The 25,090-nt window shown below is 34.2% G+C and overlaps 1 protein-coding gene across 1 annotated transcript; it reads right to left on the bottom strand.

Annotated features, from left to right (window-relative positions):
* Positions 1-1,436: 1,436 nt before the first annotated feature.
* On the bottom strand, positions 1,437-23,507 carry MYCT1 (MYC target 1). The gene is made up of 2 exons (XM_041746575.1): positions 23,342-23,507; positions 1,437-3,982 (listed from the first exon to the last, which is right to left on the bottom strand). Exons 1-2 carry the CDS (start codon positions 23,391-23,393, stop codon positions 3,474-3,476), a joined length of 561 nt encoding a protein of 186 aa, XP_041602509.1. The 5' UTR covers positions 23,394-23,507; the 3' UTR covers positions 1,437-3,473.
* Positions 23,508-25,090: the final 1,583 nt, after the last annotated feature.

The following is a 25,090-nucleotide window of genomic DNA, read 5'->3' as shown; positions in this document are numbered from 1 at the left end:
ATTATGTACCCAGCAGACACTGTGAGACATCATGATCTGTCTGGTGCAAGCCTTTAGGTACATTTTACCAGACTGTCTTTGAAAAGGGTATTCCCAATTTACCTTGCCACCAGAAATGTGTGAGACAACCACTCTTAGAATATTTGTCAACAGTGAGGAGATCCATTCTTTTAAAAATGATCGGCTAAGATGATAGACAAAAAGACTAGAATATTGTTTAAATATACAAATGCAATTTCTTAGTAGTAATACTGCCCAGTTCACCATATACTGGTTAATCAACTAAACTTTCTTGATGAATAATCGTTTTTGGTCCTTTACTCCTTTATCAGTTTAGAATTGAATGCTTTCCATATCCATTTGTATGAGCTAACTATAACTTGAAGATACTGGTCACTTGTTTGTTATATTTATGGTGGATCTCTTCTTTTACCTTTTCTCCTTTTCCTTTCTCTTTTCTTCTCCTTGCTTTTAAACTTTGAATAAGTTTGTTAATTTATTCCATCCCTTTGGCTCTTAAAAAGTGATCCTTTTCTGTTTCATAGATTGGCTAAACATTTTGAATTCCTCGTTTTAAAATTGTCTTTATTTAAAATGTTTATTTAAACTAATAGGTACAGAGAGCACATTGGTGGTTGCCAGAGGTGGGGGTATAGTGAAATGGGTGGTGGTCAAAAGATACAAACTTCCAGTTATAAAATAAATATGTGGGACGCCTGGGTGGCTCAGTGGTTTAGCACCTGCCCCTGGCTCAGGGTGTCATCTGCTGTCTCAGGATCAAGTCCCACATCAGGCTCCCTGTCTGGAGCCTGCTTCTCCCTCTGCCTACGTCTCTGCCTTTCTCTCTCTGTGTCTTTCATGAATAAATAAATAAAATATTTTATAAATAAATAAATATGTTCTGAGGATGTAATGTACAGTATGGTGACTAGAGCTGATAATACTGAATTGTATCTTTGAAAATTACGAGAGTAGATCTTAAAAGTTTTCATCACAAGAAAAAAGAATTTGTAACTATGTGTGGTAATGGATGTTAACTATACTTGTGGTGATCATTTTGCAAAATATACTTATATTGAATCATTATACTGTTATACCTAAAACGAATATAATGTTACATGTCAACCGTATCTCAGGAAAAAGCTTATTCTCTAAAAAAAGTTAAATAAATAATTCTGGAATTACATGTTCAGTGAAGTAAGAATCTAAATTAATGTTTTGAACAAAAAAGTAGTCATTTTCTATATGCATTATTAATTGAAATATCTTGTTCCATTTATTTATAATGTCATTGTTTTTAGTTACATATTTTTATATAAAATAATGTTTGTGTCTCAAGAGCAGATAAAGAATGGTCTAGATTGGGTTAAAATGTAACCATGTAAGTATGGTTAAATGTAAATGTAAATGTAAGTATGGTTACTTAATACACTGAATCAAAATTGACATCAGTTTAATTTTATTTCATAATCAACTGAACATTTCAAATTAAACAGATCGACTTAAAAAGTCCTTCGTTTTTGCTTTAATTTCACATTTCATACATTGCACAGTATTTATAAGATATTCATTTTGATTGTTCCATAACTTGGAGAGAGAAGTGTTAACAATTCCGCCAGATGGTTAAATTCACCAGAGGACTTCTGCTTCTATTTTCCTAATTTGAGAGATACCAAGCAATTTTTATTCCCAATATAAATTCTAGATTAAAAACTATACACTTTCCTCACTTCTCATATTAAATATTAAGGATGACATACAAGCAAAAGATAACCTTGTTACTAAGTTAATGCTCTTCTGTAATCTTACATGGTTATATGACAATTGCTAAATTTGTTGAAAACCAACTGATAATAAATTGGTTATCCTGTGAGATTTTTTTTCTTTCTTTCTTTCTTCTTCTCTTTCCTTCTTCCTCACTTCCTTCCTCCCTCCCTCCCTCTTCTTTCTTTCTGGTATATTACATTAGAGAGCATTGATCTATAGACATCATTAAGAATAATTGTCCTTGAAGAACAGTGGAAGATAAATGCTAATAAAAATATTAAAGAAAATGCTATACAGAATCTCTTACTATATGTAGATATTATTACATTCTTGAACCATCTTCAGATACTATTTGCTGTGAGCGCTGCATTGCAGAAGCTAAAATGAGAGTACATTTTTTTCTTCACTAAAATTACAATGTTCAGAGAAACAAATAAACAGCAACATAAGCTAAATAGTTACTATATCAGATATGAACCACAGGACTTTTGAATAATACTCCAGTGAACTCGTGTCCTTAAATGAAAAAGGGCAGCCATGGGCATTTGGCCACTGAAGCCCTCTGGTACCCATATTTGGGAATGTACCTTTCTTTACAGGGGTGGCTCTTTGTGGAAGCAGACTCCTTAAGTGATTGCACCAGGACCATATGACATGGTTTCATCATTATACAAAGACTCTTCATAGAATCTGAGATTGAAATTCGTAGGAAAGCAAACAAAGGATGATGCCTGATGAGCTGATCCAGGAAGGAGAATTATTCATGGTTATAACATTTATTTCATGACAAACTCTCTCACTACTGACCCCTAGTTGTTTGTGAGTTCCAAGAGAAGGTCCCTAGATAAAGTGTTTCCTGGTTGCTAGATTTAGATCTATGAAATAAAATGTATCCTTTAGGAAAATGTAAGCTCAGTGTTAAAGTGTATTGTTAGGTCAATGAATTGGATTTGCTATTGCTGTTTTTCTAACAACATAACTACAACAGTGAAGAAGAGTTCAGTGTTTCAGGAAACTTACGGATTTTGCCTCAGTGGTGTAGATAACTATTCTCAGAAAAGACACAAAGTCTGGGGGAAAAATAAGTGGTAAAACTGAAGTGTTCTATAACACCCACAGAAGTTCCCTTCCTTTCCTTGGTTCTGACTCCTCTCATAAATGAATGCCTTCAAGGAACTTTGAAATCTCTGTTCTGTCATTTTTGTGCTTATATAATCCATTAAAAATTCAGGATTATAAAACAATTCACATCATTCCGAAGAAAGTAAAATTAAGTTTCCTTAAGATAGTTTTTGTTTTGTTTTTAAAAAGTGACATAGTGATTTTTTTCCCCTTTCTAGTCACATTGGACAGTGAATGAGTATTGTAAACCACGAATATCTAAAGTTTTAATTTTAGTCTAATATATATATATTGTATCACAGCTGAGTCTTAGATAAGAATCACTGTCTTTAATAACCTTCACGTTGAGTACAAAATACATAAATAGACAACTAATTGGAAAATATTACTATTTTGTGAGACACAAGGAAGGAAAAAATGTATTCAAAGAAATGTGTTTTACACTGTCATGTCCAACTACTTGAGCATAACTCAGCTTGGAAACTCATTAGCTGTTTGGGCCATGCCCTCAAAATTCCAGTTAGCCTATTTGTAATTCTATTTCAGTAAAAGGAAGAAACAAATTTAAACCAAAAGCACCCTACTCAGGAATCTGGGAATGCCTTTATAATTGATTCATAGGCAGGTGGGGGCGGTGTGGAAAAGCCCACTCGCAGGCTGTTGCTGGACCAGTGGAAATCTGGACGGCCCAGGTTGTGCGAGGTGATGGCGGGAAGTGTACTGGAAGAGGGCAGAGTCACCAGCTGACTGTCAGTTTCCACGGGAAGTGGTGGACTTTGCAGGAAGGGATGGAAAGTGGAAGCCCTGAAGCTTGATTTTCTTGGAAAGGAATTTGCTTGTTCCAGGGAAGCTTGTCGCTGGAAGGTGAGGCTGGCCAGGCTGAGGTTGCTCCGCCGTTCACAGCCACTGTGGCGGTAAAATCCAGTTCTGCTGAGGCCATGGTTATAAGAAGACCTGGATCGCCGGCTGGAGCTCCACTGTGAGATGGGGGCACTGGCTCTTCTTCGAGACAAGCAAACAAACAGAGCCCAGATAAATCCTCCAATTACAAGCACGATTGCAATGGACACTGTGAAGGACGTTATAACATCCTCTGAAACAAGCAAACAAAAATCAAATAGGTAACCTAATTTGTAAATAGGTGTTCAGTTAAAAAACACAGGACAGAGTCCAAATAGTAACTATGGAATACATGATCAACTGAGACAGATTTTGTGTCAGGGAAATAAAAGTGCTAGATGCATCTGAATATCAGCTGTTGTGCTTCCATTTATTAGAGCCAAAGAATATAAAACGGCATTTTTAGCTGTAGCATTTCCTGTTGCTTATACTATTTTCTCCCTTTAAAGAAAAAGAATAAAAATAATCTTTCTTTTTAAAGGCCATTCTTTAGTTCATAAATTTTTACAAGATTGCAAATATAGTCCAAAGATTATTTCCTTTTGAGCTACAGCAGTAATAATGTGCCAGAAATTGATAAAGGATTTTGCAGTCAAATTGACTGTGCTTTTTCCTCTGTCTGCTTTCATCAACCCCAGTGATGTCTCCCACCTGCAGGCTTCATGATGTCTCACTTCCTGTGCTCATTTTGAGATAGGAAATGCTGAGCTAGAACCGTTTGGTGGGCTGACTGATTTATCTTCTATTTCCTGAGCTCCTGGACCACTGGTTCCAGTTCATGCTGCTATCATGCCCCTCATTGTGATAATGAAATTTTTATCCTCTGAATCCATAGAATTTCTGCTATGCATCAGTATCAATTCACAGAACTTGTATTTGTTCGGATTTCCTGTTCAGGGGGTAGGGGAGTTGTTTTCCCAAAATGGAAATTCTACCTTATTGCTTCTTGTGAATTGAAAACATATTTTTGAATAAAGCTGCATAGCAGAGCCCTTGCCCTGGATGTAAAGACACGCTGGATATTAGAAGACTCTCCAGCCTTATCACCCACCACATTTCCCCGCCTTCCACTCCGTAATCTAACCCATGAGTCATGTTGACCTTCGCACTATCCCAAAGCTTGTCTTCTTCTCTGAAGCTCTGTGATTTTTTTTAAACCTATTTTTCTTTATATCTGGACAAATTTTTAAATCTCTATCAGAAAAACCTATTCTTCAAGATTCATTTCAAGTACCACTTTTTGGATAGACTCCTAAGTTTCATAAACAAAGATTAGTTAAGGCTAAGTAAAAACGTAGGCTATCTTATCTAATTGCTCATCTAGGGATTCTGTACTGAGAGGGCCATGGACTGGAAATTAGCTAAGCGGGGTTTGGAGATTTTGAAAACAAGAGAAGGGCTTTGAGGTTCCTCCCATTGAGACATACAGTCTATTTCCCAACCCTCAAAACTGGGGTGGCTTCACACCTGGCTTTGACCAAAAAGATGGGATGGAAATGAAGCTGTGCCAAATGAAGCCTAAACTTTAAGAGATCTCTGAGCTTTTACCTCTGCTGCTCCCAAAAGCCCTGTAACCACTAGCCTCTGAACAAATGCATCCTACTGGATGAGGAGTTTGGACCAGTTACCCCTATTGCTCTGACCAAGAGCCTGCTACCTCCAAACACATGAATGGCGTCATCCTAGATAATTCAGATGTTCATCAACCTAACTGATTGTGACACAAGAGGGAAGGCAGCAAAAAAAAAAAAAAAAAAAAAAAAATCTATTAAGCTGATCCCAGCCCAGACTCCTGATCCACAGAATTATAAGCTAAATAAATGGTATTTTTAAGCTGCTATGTTTTGGGGTGGATTGTTAAACAGAAAAAGCTGACCAGTGCAGCATTCTCAACTCAGCTTTATTCCTAACATTTTGTGTGATCTTTAGAAATCTGTTTGGACTCGTTATTTTTTAAATGAAAGAGTTAGATTTTATGATTACTAAGGTTTTTTTTTCAGTTTATTGTTGTACTCTATGATAATACATAGAAAATCTATAATGCAGAAATAGCAAAATAAACCAATGCTAACAGATACATAAGAATAATTATTGTTCTTTAATTTCAGGATATATTTAGTGTTCTTCCACCTAATGTTGTTACATTTATCTCCTTTGTCAAGACAATGTTTTGTTCTACTTTCACAAATACCTTCACAAATACTTCTATTAAAATCCTCTAAAACAGCGGTTTATATTAAATCTAAACAGTAAATTCTTTATAATAGGAAGATGACTTCTAAATTACAAGGCAATTTAGAACAGCTCTGCTAGACCAAGTATTGTTCTTCCAAAATGTGTCTCATAAAAATAATATTGACTCATAGCCTTAAAATGTAACCTCTTGAGACAGAGATTTCAGAGATTTAGGCTTTATCTGAAAAAAGCAAATAAATAATAAATATAGTCAGAAACTAAAATCAGACCTATCGATTATATAGTAACATTCAAAATTAACTATTAGTGCCCCAAATGTTTGGAAACTAAAAAGGAAGTTACACTAATTCTGGGTTGCCACAGCACTGGCAAGCCATCTAAATCAGGATTTCTCAACATTTCTTCCAAAAACCAATAGAAAACAAGATGCACAAATAAAACTATGCAAAACCCATGCCTCAGAAAACAGAGAACATGTAAATTTCAAGGTACCTAGAAAGTAAAACAGATACCAATACATTCCCAACCTTCTACCTCAAGTCTTGGAGATGAAGGATAATTCCAGAAAAAGTGTGAAAATAATGAAAAGGTATCCTGTTCTCTGAGGGCACCGACTATTGTAAAGGGTCTTAACACATGCAGGCAGGAATGTGAGGAGGCAGGCTTGGGAAGTAATTTTTCCCTGAGGAAGAAGAGAGTAAATTGTGTGGTCAAAAGATCTCATCTTATAGGATTCCATTTACAGGAAATGTCCAGGATGGGGAAAACTATGGAGTTAGCAAGCAGATTAGTTATTGCCTAGGGCTGATGGGCAGGATGGAAAGGAATGGGAGGGATTGCTAATGGTCACAGGTTTCTTTTTGAAGGGCAAAGTATTCTCAAATTAGATGATGTGATGGTCACATAACTCCGTGTCTATAACAAAACCATTTAATTGTACCCTTCAAGTGGAGGAATTATGAGATGCAAATTATATCTCAAGCAAGCTGTTAAAAACAGAAAAGAAAAAAAAAAACAGAAAAGAAAGAAAGAGGAGAGGTGCTTTTTGGACACCAGACAATGAGGAAGAGAAGAGGGAAGAGGGAAGGGAAAATTTAAGATCTTTCAAGACAAAAAAAAAATTAAAAACAAAAGGATATAATTCCTCCCCACCTCCATCCTCCAAAAATAAAAATCCACCAATCAAAATGCCACACCTTGCTACATGGAGGAAAGAAGGAAACTAGAATGAGTCCTGGGATTCTGGCATGAACAGGCAAGGGTGGATACTCTTATTATTCATCCAAACTGGGGAGAAAGGCAAGACTGGAACTAGGGGAAGTTGATATTAGGAAGATGCAGAACTGAGTGCCCCTGAGGTACTCATTTGGAATCGAGATTACATAAATATGGAACTTAAAAAGAAGCAGCATTTGGAATCTCCATGCTACAAGAGACTTGCAGCCATCCATGGAAAGAAAGCGCTTTGACTAAAAGTAAGACTGTTTGTACAAGGGAGTTGAAAATAGGCTTCCAGGAAACTCAGTTTAACAGGTGGCAGAAAAAAAACAAGGAAACAAAGAAGGATTAATTTGCCCCAGAGACACAATCTATTCATTTGTTTAATGTATAAAGCACCCACTAGAAACCTAGTAATGCTAAGTTTATAGGCAACAATGAAGAAAAAGACCTTAGCCCTGGTGGAGTTTACATTCTATAAGACTTCAATTAAGGTAAGAAAAATGTCCTTTAAGCCTGGCAATGAAGAAGCCATTGGCTACTTTGCCCTGAGTAGATTGAGGTCAGATGATGGAAAGTTACAAGTGCCCCTTGAGAAAGGTTCAGTCTCTATCATGAACAAGAGAGAGCAAAAAAGAGGCTTGAACAAAGTGACCTAATAGGAAGGACAGCATATAGAGCTAGTAGTGATGAATGAAATAGACCAAGGCCCAGAGCAGGGAAGATAACGAAACGAGCCTGGACATGCCTGCCATGATTCAGATATGCAACAATAGTAATGACTTAGTCTGGGAAGCAATAGTAAAAATAGGAAAGAAAAAACTTGATCATGAGAGACACACAAAGTCAAAAAAAATCTAAAAATTATTCCAAAGTATGATACCTTATAATATAGTAGAAATAAGACATGGGGGGAGTGGAGCTTTTGTTCCTAAGATCTCAATTATAATGTTATATTCTAGCAATAATTTTTTTTTTTAAGATTTATTTATTTACTCATGAGCAACACAGAGAGATGCAGAGACACAGACAGAGGAAGAAGCAGGCTGTTTGCAGGGAGCCGAATGTGGGACTGGATCCTGGATCCCGAGATCACAGCCTGAGCCAAAGGCAGATGCTCAACCACTGAGCCACCCAAGTATCCCACTGGCAGTAACTTAATAATCAGATTAAGTCATAATGTTTTAGGAAAGGTTAAGTGTCATGCTCACTTTACTCTTTTATGTAAGTTTATGAGACGATAGATTTGCTCAAATGTTTATTTGTATCATAATCATTAACATTAAATTTCCTTTAAGTTTTGGTCACTTGTAATGGCTGTATAAATTCTCTACTTCCCTAAAAAATGTTTTAATTGCTCTAGAAAATAAATAAAAACTATAAACAATTCAAAAACTTCATAGAGGGGATCCCTGGGTGGCACAGTGGTTTAGCGCCTGCCTTTGGCCCAGGGCGCGATCCTGGAGACCCGGGATCGAATCCCACGTCGGGCTCCCGGTGCATGGAGCCTGCTTCTCCCTCTGCCTGTGTCTCTGCCTCTCTCTCTCTCTCTCTCTCTCACTGTGTGCCTATCATAAATAAATAAAATAAAATAAGAAATTAAAAAAAAAAAAACTTCATAGAACTAAGTCTTTTGTCTTTTCAAATAAGTCCAGGCAGTTTACTGAATTTGGTACTTTGGTTTAAAAAAAATGCTATTTTTTCCTTATTTCAGAGTGTTTTTGGCAATCTTTGTTTTGGTGAGATGTATTGCATATAAATTGAATAATTTATTATTATATGTTATTAGAGAGATCAGTCATCCCTAGACAAGTTTATTTATAATTTATACTCCAGAGAATCCATGAGTTAATTATGAGAAACACTTTAATCAAAGAATCTGAACAAAATCACTCAGAAATGCTGTCTTCTTGTTTAGAATAATGAATGAAAGATGTACTCCTGTTCATCTAGATGTTGTAGTTTTGAATAGGAAAACAGTGCATCAGGTAGAGACCTAGTAGGTGAACTACAAGTTCCTTCTAAATTTGAAGTTCTGTTACTCTACCCCAGAAAGTTATCACTAAAGCTTTAGGAAGCTTTTGACATTTTGGGAAATATGACTTATTAAAAAAATGCAACTTTATTTTTTATTTCATTATTTTGTAAAACACTATAGTATGTTTCTAATTAAATTAATTTAGTTTATAGGTTGCAGGCACTGTTTTTTTATATATCATATCACTTGATTCTCAAGTAACCTTATAAGGGAAACAGTTTATTTCTTAGGTGTGTTGTAAGAAAAGTTAATCTAAAATGAAAGTGAATAATGTAAAATTCACAAAAATTACCAATTTAATACCAGATTTTTAAAAAAGATTTATTTATTTATTTATTTATTTATTTATTTATTTATTTATTTATGAGAGAGAGAGCATGAGCAGGGGACAGGGACAGAAGGATAAGCCAACTTCTCACTGAGCAGGAAGCCCAACATGGGGCTTGATCCCAGGACCCTGAGATCATGACCTGAGCCAGAAGTTAGCTGCTTAGCTGACTGAGCCACCCCCAATTTGGTAGCCTGTTACAAACAGAAATACTTGGGGAAATTGTGCTAAAGCAGTATTATGCATTCTATACATATAGTCTCCTGGATCAACAGCCTCTACTGGAGAATTTTAAATATTAACAACTTCAGATATAGAATTATAGATAAGGGATTTCAGCTAAAACCAACTCTTAAAAATGCTTTGGCTTAGAATCCTTATTTTATTGATATTGAAACAGTGTCTGAGGTTTATGTAGTAGAACTAATCCTTGGTTTATTTTAATAATTGAATAATGACAGCTAGCACTGTCAGGGGACTATGCTTTTACTCATGTATGATGTACACTGAGAAGACAAATACTCAAATTTGCAAGAGTATATGCCCCTGCCTTTCTGAATAAGCCCATGCAGGCACTATCATCTGATTGAGGATTCTAAACAGCTCAGAATATAATCAGACAATGGGTGATATATTCAGGGGTTCTTAGGCATGGTCATGTTTGTACCCTTTGAGCCTCTCTATTGCTGTCTATCCTGACAAATAAAATGTTTCCAATGGTTTATTTGTATTGAAAAATAGCACGAGGTTCAATTTCAAGAAAAAAAATCAGAAACTTAAAATATAGAGTTAAGGGAAAATGATATTTTGTCTATGAAATTGATTAAGAAAATTAGCAAAGTCAACCAAAATATATGGAGTAAGAAATGGATTTATGTGCCAGATGATTGTTTGATTTCCAAAATATATCATTCTGATATAAGAAAAAAAGGGTAACAGGGATATCTGGGTGGCTCAGTGGTTGAACATCTGCCCTTGGCTTAGGTTGTGATCCCAAGGTTCTGGGATTGAGTCCCATGTTGGGCTCCCTGCATGGAACCTGCTTCTCCCTCTGCCTGTATCTCTGCCTCTCTCTCTGAGTCTCTCATGAATAAATAAATAAAAATATTTTTGAAAAAAAAAAGAAAGAAAAGAAAGAAAGAAGAAAGAAAGAAAGAAAGGAAGAAAGAAAGAAAGAAAGAAGAAAGAAAGAAAGAAAGAAAGAAAGAAAGAAAGAAAGAAAGAAAGAAAACAAGGGTAACATCCAAACTCGAGTAGATCAGTTGGTAAAAAATATGTTCAATAATCAAAATCTTCTTATATGAAAAATTTCAGTTTTGTGGGTAAAAAGATTATTTTGGTGGCACTAAAACTAGAACAATATTTCTAGGACAGCAGTTTGACAAATCTATATTAAATGACTATTATTTATGGCTTTATAATATTTCTATAATATTTTTGATATTATAATATTAAATATAATATTTGACATGGAGCTTTCATATGTGCCTGAAATTTAGGCAGAATAGTTAATAATGACTCAAAATACCATATTTCTATTATAAACAGAAGACTACATATGGTTATAGAGATATCTGAAAAAGATTAAATAATACATTTATACATGAGAATCATGAGAATAATATATATACATTAGTAACAAACTAGTTACATTTTGAATGAATATAAAGTAAGATAACATGGAGCTTAAAGAAGTTATAAAAATGACATTAAAAAAGCATACTGCTTTTGATATGGATTTACTTAATTTTCTTTGGTAAAAAGCTTATTATCTATCTTGTTAAGCTCCCTTAAATCAAGAATGCAAAAACAAATGTACAAATGAAGAAAAGCAGTTAGAAAGAAATGTATTTATATTTTTTAAAATTTTTTTATTCAGATTTAATTAACATACAATGATATATTCGTTTCAGATGTACAATATAAAGATTTAACAGTTCTGTACATTTCTCGGTCCTCATCAAGGTAGGTGTCCTCTTTAATACCCTTTATCTATTCGAGCCATAATTATAGTATAGCTTGTTCCAGAATCATCTTCCATAGTGATGGAAGTTTTACAGGAAACTGTAAGTTTTGTAGTTTTGTTTTGAGCCATAATTATAGTATAGCTTGTTCCAGAATCATCTTCCATAGTGATGGAAGTTTTACAGGAGTTTTATTTAACTGTAGTTAATGATTTTTCTGAATCAAACTAGAAACCAGAAAATATATAATGAAACAGAATCTATTGGCCATACATCTTTAAATTTTCATATATATAATTTCATTGTGACAGATTTTTTATAAGAAATTTTGGAAGACTTTTTTTTAGATGCACTATTTTAAAATTGTCCCAAAAAAATACATTGGCACAGGTAGTTCTTTTTAAAGGACAGTTTGCGTTTTTATTTATCAACAATCTTAGGGGAGGAAAAATGTGCTGTAATTTTACTTTATATAATAAAATATGATGCAACTTTTGAGACCAAATGATTATACTTAAAAATGCAGATCTCCCTTTGAAGGCAAAAGGAACAAATTCTAACAACAATAAGGTAAAGCGTATAAATTAGGTATCCTTATCATGATTTATAATGTGTGTCTGTACAACTAACAAGGGGTTGGTACATAAATCCTCAATGAATAATAACTATTTCTACTAATAGTTGTATAACCTACCCAAATCATTTGACTCCTCCACCTAATAATAATGGCCACTATGTGTCTTTCAATTTGAAGATTCTAATATTGAATCTGGTTTTCCGTACATCTAATCAACGCTTCATAGTATTAAAATTTAGTAGAGGTCACCATCTAGTGGCCTTTTGTTAAACTGTTCCAATATCTGAAAAGCGATTTTATCAGTGTCAACATAATGGAACATGAATCAATTCATAGAATCCTTTGCAATTATAAGAATCAGAAGCTCAGCTAATGCCAAAGCAAGCTATTCTGTTCTTAGTACCCTGAAGTACATAGGAGGATGGTTCATGCAATAAGAATTTGACAAAGATATTTTTGGAGAGAATAACATCTAGGGCACAGAAAACTCGACTAGTTATAATAAAGTAAACAAAGAGTAAATATTTTCTATGTGTAGCTTATCTGCCAGAAAATCCCATTTGGTTTTTTTTCTACAATATGTGCAGAATTCAACTTTTCCTATCTACTCTGCTGCCTCCCTAGTCCAAGTGACCCCTACCTATGAGCTGAAGTATTCAGACCCTCTACCTGGTCTTCCTGCTTTTGCCACTCCCCAACAACACTCTAATCTCAATACAGTAGCCAGACTGAACCTCTGAAAATGTAAGTCAGATCTAACCTCTCTACTTCTCCCAGAGCAAAAGCAAATTCCTAAAAGTGTTCTTAAAGTTCCAACTTGACCTGTTCCCAATTATCTATGCTCATTTTTACTCTTCCTCTGTCTTAGCTCCATCCCACCATTTCTTAAACACACTGGATATGCTCCTGACTTAGGGATTTGCATGAGTTGTAGCCTATTCCTGAAATTCTTTCCCTAGCTATCCCATGGCTAACTTCAGGTTTTCACTCATATATCACTTTCTTATTTAGGCCTACCCTGATCACCCTATTGAAAATTTCATCTTGTCCCACTTCTAATGCCTAACCGACACCCTTGGTTTTCCTTTTCCTTCCAGAGTAACGGAAACTAGACTCATTAATTTGTACTATTTTTAACAGTAAATAAGATGTGTAAGTGTTTAGGCTATATAAGTGTCATTAGAAATGAAAGATAACTTTATCTAGAATGGTTGGAAAAAGCTTGATGAGGGGCATCTGGGTAGCTCAGTTAGTTGAGTGTCAGCCTTTGGCTTGGGTCTTGATCCTGGGGTGCCAGGATTGAGCCCTGCATTGGGCTCCCTGCTCAGCAGGGAGTCTGCTTCTCCATCTCCCTCTGCCCCTCACCTGTTCATGCTCTTGCTCTCTCTCTCTCTCTCTCAAATAAACAAACAAAATCTTAAAAAAAAGAGAAAGAAAATAAATAAAAAGCTTGATGAAAGAAATGAGATTTGAAGTGTCTTCTGTGCATGGCTATGGCTCAAATAAACAAGAGCCTGGGAGATTTGTACATAGTTTTGACTAAGGGCATAGAGCATAAGCCATATACTGAATATACTTAGTTAACAATATTGCTAGAGTATAAAGTAAGTTTGAAAGGAAGAGGGTAGCATACCTTATTTTTTTTGTATGTGATGAATTAGCCCATAGAAAAACACTGAGAAAAAAAAAGAAAACACTGAGAATAATTAAAAAATAAAAATTAAAAATATTTTAAAAAAATCTGTTTGAAGCCATCAAAGACCTGCCAAGACTGCTACCTCAAAATAACAAAGTACAGGAGAAAAAAAATCTCACTTGACAATAATCTTTAAAGAGAGGCAAAAAATCTGAGTAGAATTCTGTGCAATTTAAGTAGTCTTGGAAACAAAAATTGGAGTTAAGAACTACCAAGGAAGATGGACTCTGGGAATATCCCAGACACTTAGTAGGGCCCTTGAAGGCCTATTCCCTAACAGTAAGAGCAAACAGAAGAGCAGACCTCACAAAGATAGAAATGTAGGTACACATCAGATCAGATTAGATTAAGATGAAATGACCCCAACTAACTCCAGAAGAAAAATTAATCCTTTCTAGAAAAAGATAACCTTACTCAGAGTCTTAAATTGTTTCTACAATGCCCAAAACAATATTGAGCACAAATAATACATTACAATTATTCCAAGTGACAAGATCAGATGAGCAAAAACCAAGAGAACAAATATATCATAGAAAAATAACTATAAGTTATCAACATATTACAGTTATCAGGCACAAATATTAAAACAATGAATTAATATGTTAAAATATTTAACAAGTTGAAAAATTTCAAGAATAGGAACATATAAAAATAATCAAAAATACTTGATTAAAGTTAGAAGATATTTTAACTAAATTATATTAGAAATATGAAATATCAAAACACTTAAAATGCACCTAAAACTGTGTTTAGAGGAAAATGTGTAGCTGTAGAGGCATACATTTAAAAAGACAAAAGCTGAAAAACCAATGATATAAGCTTCCATATCAAGAAACTAGCATAAAAAAAAACTAAATCGAACACAAGTAAAATGGAATAGAGTAAATAAGTTTTTAAAAAGTGGAATGTAATGACATAAACAAAAAGAAAAAAAGAAAGAAACAAAGAGGTAGAATTACCAAAACCAAATGTGGTTTCCATGAAAAAGAAAATCTAATAAAAAGTTGATTAACTATTGATGGGAATGACCAAGATGGGAAGTGGGAAGGGAAGAAGGAGGGAGAGAGAGTATCAAAAATTAAAAAGATGGCATTAGAACAGATTATCTAGGCAGTGAAAACATGAAGATAGGATTCCAAGTTAGCTTTTGTGGACTCACCCTTCCAGGTACTAGGACTAAGCACTGGAAACAACACTGCTCTCCGCCTCAAAAAATCCTACCTAAAGGCACTGAATAAATGACAAGAAAAGCAAGCAGTAGGTGAATTTTCTAGTTTTCAAAACTTCTAGCCTGAGGACAGTTTCAGTCTGAATTATGTGGGCAGGTAAAATACCAATTGAGAACCTACAGTATTTCCAGTCTAGAGAAACAGAGGACAGAAATTGTGGTAATCAGAGCCACTTAAATGTGAGAGAGAAATTGTAGAAAAGAGAATGCCAAGAGGAGGATCTACACTTGATATTATTTATTGATAAACACTTCCTGTATCTATGGCCAACTCCAGAACTACATTGCATGTTTCAAATAGCACAGCTAGAGGAAATAAATAAGTCAACTGAACTAAACTGAGACCTGAATTGCCTTCCATGAGACAGGCTTTACAGGTTTTTGTGGTTTGAGTTCTACAGTTATTTGCCTGTGAGAACAAACTGGAAAAAAAAAAAAACTCTTCAAGGTAATATAGCAGAATCCAAAGGACCCTTTAAAATGTCCGTGATACATAAAAGTACTTTGACATATGTGGAAACAGGAAAGTATGACCCATTCTCAGGAGAAAAGTTAGTCGACAAAGACATAGCCTAAGATGACCAGATGTTGAACTTAGCAGATAAAATTTGAATTCTTTTTTTTTAAGATTTTATTTATTTATTTCATGAGAGACAGAGAGAGAGAGAGAAAATTTTAAACTTGTATATTTATGTTCAATGATATGAAGTGTTCATAATGAATGAAAAGTGGGAAATATCAACAGAAAATACAAACTCTAATAAAGAACCAAATGGAACTAAAGAGAATATCTAAAAAAATTCACTCAATGAATCTAATATTGAATTTAAGATGACAGTGAAAACAGGGGTACCTGGGTGGCTCAGTTGGTCAGGTGTCCGACTATTGATTTTGGCTTGGGTCATGATCTCAGGGTCATGAGATTGAATACCACATTGGGCTTTGTGCTCAGTGGGAAGTCTCCTTGAGACTCTCTGTCTCTCTCTGCCCCTCCCACTGCTTGTGCTCACATGCTCTCTCTCTCTCTCTCAAAACAAATAAAATCTTTTTTAAAAAGATGACAGTGAAAAGAGTAAACTTAAAGATAAATTAATGTAATTATCCAATTTGAAAAACAGAAAAAATAATAATTGGTGGACGGGAACAGAGCCTTGGGGAATTATGAAACAGTATAAAAATATTTAATATATGTGTAATTACACATACACATAGTACCAGAAGCAAAGGAAAGAGAGAATGGAACTAAAAATTATTTGAAGAAATAATGCTGAAATTTTTCAAAATGAGTGAAAGAAATTAATTTACAGATTCAAGAGTCTCAGAAATACCAAGCAGGAAATACATAAAGAACCATGTATAGGCACATCATAATCAAACAGCTAAAGATCAATGATAAACTGAAATTAGCCAAATAAAAATAACAATGTAATAATGACATAGTACACTCAGAAAAACTAATTATTTGAATAACTACTAATCTCCAGGAAGATACAATCATATTTCAAAGTAATTTAAAAACCAATTGACCCAGAATTGCATATCCTGAAAATTATCCTTTAAGAATAATAGTGAAATAAAGAATCTTTCAGGTGTAGGAGAAAAATTCATCACCAGAAGATCTACATTAAAAGCTTTGCTCAAGGAAATCTTTAGATTGATGGGGAATAATACCAGATAAAAGACTTAGATCTTGAGGAATAAATAAAAAAACATCAGAAATAGTATCAGTGTAAACATAAAAGACTATTTTCTTTCAATTCATTTAAAATAAAAACACACAGTACATAGGTGATATCAAGGTGAATAGATTAGACTTGAAAATTTTTAAACCTGCTCAGCAAAAGACAGGTAAAAAAATAAGCAAACCACAGGCAGGTAGAAAACATTTACAAATATATATCTGACAAGTGACTCGTGACTAGAATATACAAAGGAATAATGAAAAAACATATTAACAAGAGACTTTCAGAAGAATATCTGCCACAGTTTTATTCTTAATAGCCAAAAGAGTAAATACTGTATGATTTTATTTATATGAAGTTCTAGAACTAGCAAAGCTAATCTGTTCTAGAAAAAAAATAATAATGGTTTCCTCTGGGGATGGTGTAGATAGAAATGACTGGCATGTGAAATTAGAGAACTTTTGGGGTTGGTGATAATATTTACTGTGATTGGTGTTTGAGTTTTTCAGGTGTGTACATGTTTGCCAAAATTCAACATATGATGAGTTATGGTCTGTGCACTCCATTATTATTTATTTTACACATTTCATTGTAGGTAAATCTGATGCTAAAAGAAAAAAAAACAAAAAATATTGAATTCTGATTAATGATATACATGCTGAAGTAATTTAATTAAGAGGAGGTACACTGATGTCCTCAATCTGCTTTGAAATGTAAGCTAATAGATTGGTGAATAAAATAAGTATTGTAAAAATGTCAGTGATGGAACTTAACTGGTAGATATATGGGTATAAACTATAAAAATCCTTTACATGTTTCTCTAAATTTGAACATTTTCATAATAAAATATTAGAAAAACATATGAAAGAATATCCTGAACAACTGTAAAGCAACATATTTAGAAATTTAAGTGGGAAAAATTTTAGAAAACACAAATTTCCATAATTATTAGAAGAATCAATAGAAAATCTGAATGATCCCCTATTGTTAAAGACAGTGGTTCTGTCATTTAAAAGTTTCCTATTAAAAATGCTATAGATAATTACACTGGTAAATTTTCTAAAGCATTTAAATGAAAAACAATGCCAATCTTGTACATGTTTTTCCAGGTAATAGAAAAATAGGAAACACTTCCTAACTTGTTTTATGAGATCTGCATAAATAACACTGATACCAAAATGTGACCAGGCTATCACAAGAAAAGGTTATTATAGGCAAATTTCTCTCTTGAATGTAGATACAGGAGTTCTAAGGTCAGGGTCCTATTAAAGGTTATAGACCTCTAGGCTTATACTTATTGAATCTTATCTCTAATCACAGAGCCCAGTGAGAGATGTATTTTCAAATATTTCTGCATAATTCAGATGCAGCAGGTTTAAAGACAAGCATTTATAAACACTTGTTTTTCAAGCTTTCTAGGTAATGAGTTAAGAGAAATAATTGGTAGGTTGGTAATATGCAAGAATGCATACAGGCCCAAAGTTTTAAAACTACAAATTAAAGATATGCATTTGGAATTCAATAGTAAAAAAAAAAAAAAAAGAAACACAATAGTATTTGTTTGTTATTTAGCAGATAATATAGAGGACATCATTGGGATTTGTATGTCTAGTCTATAAGTTTACTCTGTCCCCAGTTTCTCTGGAAACTCCCTACTCCCATCTGTAGGGGTTAGACTCCTAAAAGCCATACTTTTACAGTCTGAGGAATAGAATTTTCAGCTACTGGGATCCCTGGGTGGCGCAGCGGTTTAGTGCCTGCCTTTGGCCCAGGGCGCGATCCTGGAGACCCAGGATCGAATCCCACGTCGGGCTCCTTGCATGGAACCTGCTTCTCCCTCTGCCTGTGTCTCTGCCTCTCTCTCTCTCTGTGTGTGACTATCATGAATAAATAAATAAAATCTTTAAAAAAAAAAGAATTTTCAGCTACTAACAAGGTTTTCTCTCCCTTGACACTTGACTACTCAATAAATCAATTCACAACCTTTCATCTCTTCGATTACCTTGGAAAGGATTAGTACTGTTAGCTAGCATGCATAGGAAAACAAAAAGTTGATGCTTAGAATTTCTAACTGGACTAAATATATAGAATAGATGAAAACAGATAAAAATCTTGAAAACCAGTTGTTTTACTCTAATCGCTAGATATTTTGAGAAATATGAGTGTTATGCTTTGTTTGTTTATTGGAGTTTCAAAATGCTAAGAGTCTAAAGGACTCAAACGTATATTTTTTACCTTAACGAACAGTATTGGGAAAAATAAACCAGAGTCTATGAGTCATGTACTTGTCAACATGAGCTGCCATACAGCATACCATAGTCTGCATAACTTAAACAACAGACACATGTTTCTCATCATTCTGGGGGCTAGGAAGTCCAAGACCAAGATGCCAGCATGACCAGGGGCTGGTGAGAGCTTCCTAGCTCACAGGCTACCCTCTTCTTCCTGCTGTGTCATCACTTGACCTTTCCTCAATGTATGCTCCCAAAGATTGGGAGAGAGGGCAATCTCACTTGCTTTTCTTCGGCCACTAAATGTATCATGTAGCCCCCCACCCTTATGACCTAATCTAAACCTAATTACCGCCCAAAGATCCCATCTTCTACTACCATCCATTGTCCTGGGCATCACAGCTTCAACATATGAATTTGAAGGTGATGAGGGTAATGACACAAACATTCAGGGCATAATAAGTCAGTTATCAAAAGCAGTGCAAAAAGGAGAGGTTTTGGAGAGAAAAGAAGACCTAGTGACTAGTAAGGGTTTTGGAGAAGGAATCATCACTCCATCTCTCTCTGGGATGAATTATAGATTGATTAAGGGAATCTCAGAGAAGGTGGTATCTATTCTCAGTTTCCTAGGCCAAATGGGGAAGATGACTGGCCCCTCTGAGAACCCTGGGTGTCTAAGGGGCAAAGTAGAAGTGAGGATGGAAGATATTGGTATATCTGGGCCTAGGGCATCTGATAAACAGCTTCACCTCAAAAGCCTTTCACAACTCTAGGATTATGGAAGAGCATTCAATATTGTTCTGTACCACTGAGACAGATGGAAAAGTACCTGAATGAAAGGCAGTAGACCAGAGGGGACATAAAGAAAGGAGAAACTATCCATTAACAAATGTTGCATAGACCATGAGCCAGATTTTATGTAAGAGCCCTCAGTAGCGGAGAGGAGAGAAAGGGCAATGTTTTAAAAAAAGATGAGAAATACGCATCAGTAGATGTCAGCAGAGATCAGAACTTGATCAAGAATCAAAGACTTTCCTTCCAATACCCTCTATAAGTATATAACTCCCATATACTTTGTGCCCTTTCCAATCTCAGAGAAAAGTCCCTTTCCAATCTCAGTGCCCTTTCCCACCCTGTGCCCTTTCCAATCTCAGAGAAAAGTCTTAAGGAAGAGGAAAACAGGGAGAGCTGAAGTCATAAAATCGAAAATTATTATTTAAATGAGGTCAAACTTTTACACTGACATTCAAAACTTTGCACAAATCTGCCTCAAACCATTCATCTCCACAAATGTGGCTTGTGTATTTTTGCTTCTGCATGTTGGCTGATAATATTTCTCCTGAACTCCCTGAAATTGTCCAACTATGCCTTATTTGTATCACTCACACTTAACCCATTGACTTATACTTAGTGGATGGTCAGGCAGTGTTTCTGAGTAAACTAATAAATTGGATTGAGTCAATGCATTAATAAGTTAACAAAGGGAGAATGAATGACTAAAATGTCCTTCTGAGGATTATCTTTCTTTGAACCTTATCTGACTTATAGGAACAGGTAAAGCCTCATTTTTTTTCCTAAGAAAGAAAAATTTGGGGACCATTTTGGCCATTTAAAAAAAAAAAAAACTCAACAATCATTGCCTTTCCCCCATGTATTGTCTAGCGTTACTCCATAAGAATATAGGCATATATTTGCGTATGTATGGAGACATAATCTCCCCCAAGAGTGTGATCTTCTTGAAGCCAGACATTATAGTTTACGTAAGGATTAAATGAGGTGAATAAATACAAGCTCCTGAACCAGTAATTCCCCCAATTTTCCATGGTACCAGCCAAAAGAAAAAAAATGCATGGTAAGGCAGGAAACACAACCCAAACTATGTCTTCTTTATGATGGTAAGTACCAAAAAGATAACCAAGTTTAAGGATCTGTGTCTACTGTTTTATGAAGGCAGGATCCAGCAAACTTTTACAGGTTCTAGTTCCTGCTGCTTTGGTGGGGAATGTTCATAGAGAAGGGAAATGCATTACAGAAAGAAAAAGTGAGAAACACAAGGTGGTCTTCAGCTGTGTTGTCAGGCTCAAGCCAATTTTTTTGCTCCATCTTGCACTGATTACTATAATGCTTGCAGTATAGTAATGAAATGCAAGCTATTATTATTGGTAATATCCTGGTATCATTATCTTATTTTTCAACATTCATTACAGTAAACCAAAAAATGATATCTGGAAAACAACTTTTATACATCTTAAGTGTGTTAAGTTTGAGAAATTCATATGATTCAATGCATAAGTTTTGCTTTTCTCAACTATTCTATCTTTATTCTCTAAATTCGAAATGTCAAATTGTCAAGCAGACAATTGTCTTTGGAGGCAATAGACAACACATTATACTGTATTTTATAAGATTTTCAAAATAATATATTTGTGGAGTCAATGATCAAAATAGATGTTAATTTAGTTACAAAAAAGAAATAAAAACTTAAAAGGTCAACATTTATATCTTAGGAAATTTCTACATTTAGTATATTTACATTTAGATTTTTACATTTTAAACTTAATATTTTTTATCCTAGAAGAAATAATGTGATTTTTCACATACTTTCCCCAAATCATTCCTAATGTATCTGCTCAACATATTTGTATTGGTTTTGTTAATGCTTATCAATGAACACTCCCCTTCCTGGTTTTCATTATTTCCATCTATTTTCCATTGTATTCACATACTAAGACAAGAAACACTAGTAACTATCTTTGGAACAGTAAGTTCCTTCTCAAGCACAAATTTCTGCACTTAAAACAAAAATCAGTATTTTTAGGATTGGTAAATAGGCTTCAATTAAGCATTCTTTTATTAATTCATATTTATTTTATGATTACTAACTACATTTTAGTCAGTGGCTAATGATTTCTTTTACATAAGTAAGCCTGAAATTTAACTTCAAATGGCCTGAAAAAAAATAGAATTGGCTTTTACATATTAATTTTTATGGAAAGAACTACTCTACTTTTGAATAATTTGTATAGCAATTTTTGTAATGATGAATTTAGTGCAAACACACTCTAGCTATGTTCAGTGTGTTTAGTGCATTCACTTTCTCTATAAATGGGGACAGCAAGCAATATTGTAACAAATATATATAATTAAGACTTCCATAATTCTAAGGCTTATTGTGTGTTGGTGTCTACCTGGAATTACTTATTATCAAAGCCATCCTTTACAATATGCAAACATAATTTACTTTCTTCTTATTATTTTTTAATAATTAGATTAGGATGTTCACTAATATCTCTCCTTTCCAGGCCTGAAGCAAACATAAAGGGTTTATGGTTTAAAAAAAAAAAAAAAAAAAGAAGAAGAAGAATGAATGAATGAATTCCCTTCATGCACGTTTGTAGGATGGTGAACAGTTAGGTGAGGTTGTTAGGGATGGTCATCACTGCTACTTATTTTCACTGATAGTTTACAAAGCATCTCCACAAATCACGAAAGTATGAAATCGTGCTCTGAGAAGATTAGAAACTCATTCTGGACCAATAAATAGGGCTTTTGATCTCTTCAGAAACTATTGTCTCCGTTAAATTTTTTTTTCCCTGAATTTAACTGAAATAGCCTCTTTAATTTTTAAAATTTCCCTGAATCCAAAAATACTTGCCAGTTTTACATCCCGGCTCTTCTTCACTAGCCCTTGCCTTCTTTAGCCTAGAAGAACTGGTTATTTCAACTTTAGCTCTACCCCGCTATTGATGACTAACTAACTAGCAGTTGTGTCTGAACTCAGCCTAAAAATACTTTTATACTGTTTCTGTTTTCCTATGGTAGGTTTCCTTTTAACGTTTTATGTGATGTTATATCCAGTGAATCTTTTCTACTAATTTTTTTTCGTCCTCTAACTTCATAAGATTCCTTATTTTAACTGTCATTACACTCTTGAAGTATAGATTTTGTTATTTTGATTCACTTTGGAAATTAAGGAGTATAACATTAACAATTTAAGTTAAAATAGCCTCTGTAACAACTCTTGATTTCATTAAATAGGATATCAATTTATAACTTTAGAACAAAACTTATTTTTCCAACAAAATCCACATTGTCATATTCTAAACAATTACTTCTATCTTTTATTTTTTCTCATGTTTATTCTCATTATTTTCTATTTATATTTTGTAACACCAGCCAAAATCTATGCTTGTTGCCCAGATTCTTCTTGAAAGTCTTCGTAACCCACTTTCAAGACATTTTACACGAATACACTTATTTTAATAAATCTATGAAAACTTAATCAGTTTATGGTAAACAAAATGTCTCAGAGATTTTCAATGTTTTAGTAAATTTTGCAGTACAATTTCTGCATCCTAACTTTAAATTAAGAACAGTTAAAGAAAATATCTTACCCCAAAAGTTTTCTGGCCATGGACTCCCTAAACTTGTTGTGTTATTAGCCATAATATCCACAAGAAATAGAAGAGACAGAAGAAAAAAAGAAAGAAAGAAAAGCCAGTATGTCCAAAAGAAGCACTTTGATTCTATGTCTTTGTGGTTCGGCAAGAGAAAAATAATTTTCACACAACCCCTCATATACTTGTGTTTGCATAAAAGGAAACAAGTGTATCATGTTTCCTGCTTTTATACTCAAATTAGCAACTGTTTTTCTTATCTTGGAATTCCACATGGTTCCAGGGACACAAAACAATTTCCTTCTCGTCATTTCCTCAGCTAAATTACTAAGTTTCTTCCTCTGGGCCACCTCCAAACTGCTTTTGGGGTAAGAGGCTCCTTTTCTTGTTCCTTCTCCAACTCCTACTGACATACATAGAAAGATTCCAAAATCTCAGCTACAGCAGTCTGGGTTAAATTTATATAGGATAGAGAAAGAGAGCACTCCCAACGTTTGACAATTAGATTTTTACAGTAAGTTGAGAAGGGTGGGGTGGGTGGGGAAGTCTTTGGAAATCCATATAGTATTCAAGTACATTTAATTAATTTTATCTAATGCCCATTTTTATAAATCTCAGGTATTTGTTAAAATTCTTAACATGTCTCTTTTTCTATCTGGGATATTAATTTTGAAAAGCTATTTCTTCATTTCATAAATATTTATCTAAAATACAACTTATATTTAATTTTTATTACTCTTTTATTGGTATTTAAGTATGAAAAAGATGATATCCACAGTGAAAGAGCCTGTTTAAAAGCAAGCAAGGGAAACATAAATATTAACATTCGATTACAACAGAATGTTCAGTGTTATAGCAACAAGTACAATGATCACAGTAATGTTTTTTATGGAGATGTCTGAGAAAAGCGATGACTTCTGTACTCTGCGGGAAAGTATGAAAATAATTTTATCAAGGGGAGAGAATAAGAAGGTAGGAAGGTCAATATGACCAGAGTAGAACAATCATTACAATTCACACAGGGGTTATTGTGGTTGTGACTATAGGAAAGAATTACATGAAACTTTTCAGGAGATGTAGATAAGTTAAAATTTCAAGAGTCTTTCTTAGTTTTAGCTTTATTAGTTTAGATCAGATCCTCTGAGCATTGAGAAATCTTCGAAAGTAGAAGTAGTAGTGCCAGACGGCATTAACTGCACTAAACTACATTCAGACCCCATTTTACTTTTCAATATTTGTTGAAAAATTTATAAAAATAGAAAATTAAAAGACCATCTTATATTGGAAAAACATAATCTGGACGAAAGTATATTGAGATACTTCTAAATTCTTACCAAAACAGAGTGGGATTCTTCAATTTTAGATGTATTTTTTTAAGTACACATTTTGTGTTTATATAGTCTGTCTGACTCAATAAATACTAATTTTAAAAATGGGTACATTTTAAGAAAGAGTTATATAGAGCACATTTGCGCTAAAACAACAAACCCTGTGAGCGGAACAGATGAGTCTGGGTTTGTTGAAACTGCCTTCTGTGCAAGAAGCAGAGCTCGCTCCATTTTGGGGCTGGGATATAGGCTGAGACTTCCTTTCATTGTTTCATGCTTAATCACCTAGATTTTCTCCTCAGAAGTTTTTCACTTTTGCAGATGGTCAGAAATCCTGCAGAAAATTTGGTCTCTAACAATATATCACTTAGGCATATTTTTCTTCACTGTTAACAGCTTGTTAGTAGCATGAGTTCTT

Source organism: Vulpes lagopus, chromosome 2 (genome assembly GCF_018345385.1).
Source record: "Vulpes lagopus strain Blue_001 chromosome 2, ASM1834538v1, whole genome shotgun sequence".
Classification (NCBI taxonomy): domain Eukaryota; kingdom Metazoa; phylum Chordata; class Mammalia; order Carnivora; family Canidae; genus Vulpes; species Vulpes lagopus.
The sequence above is the reverse complement of the archived record's forward strand: the minus strand, read 5'-3'. Positions and strand labels throughout refer to the sequence as shown.

Excerpts from the sequence above, each read along its gene's own strand:
- MYCT1 (XM_041746575.1), bottom strand. The coding sequence starts at position 23,393 with ATGGCTAATAACACAACAAGTTTAGGGAGTCCATGGCCAGAAAACTTT. Across the intron at positions 3,983-23,341 it reads ATGGCCAGAAAACTTTTGGG|AGGATGTTATAACGTCCTTC; the intron begins GTAAGATATTTT and ends TGCTTGTTTCAG.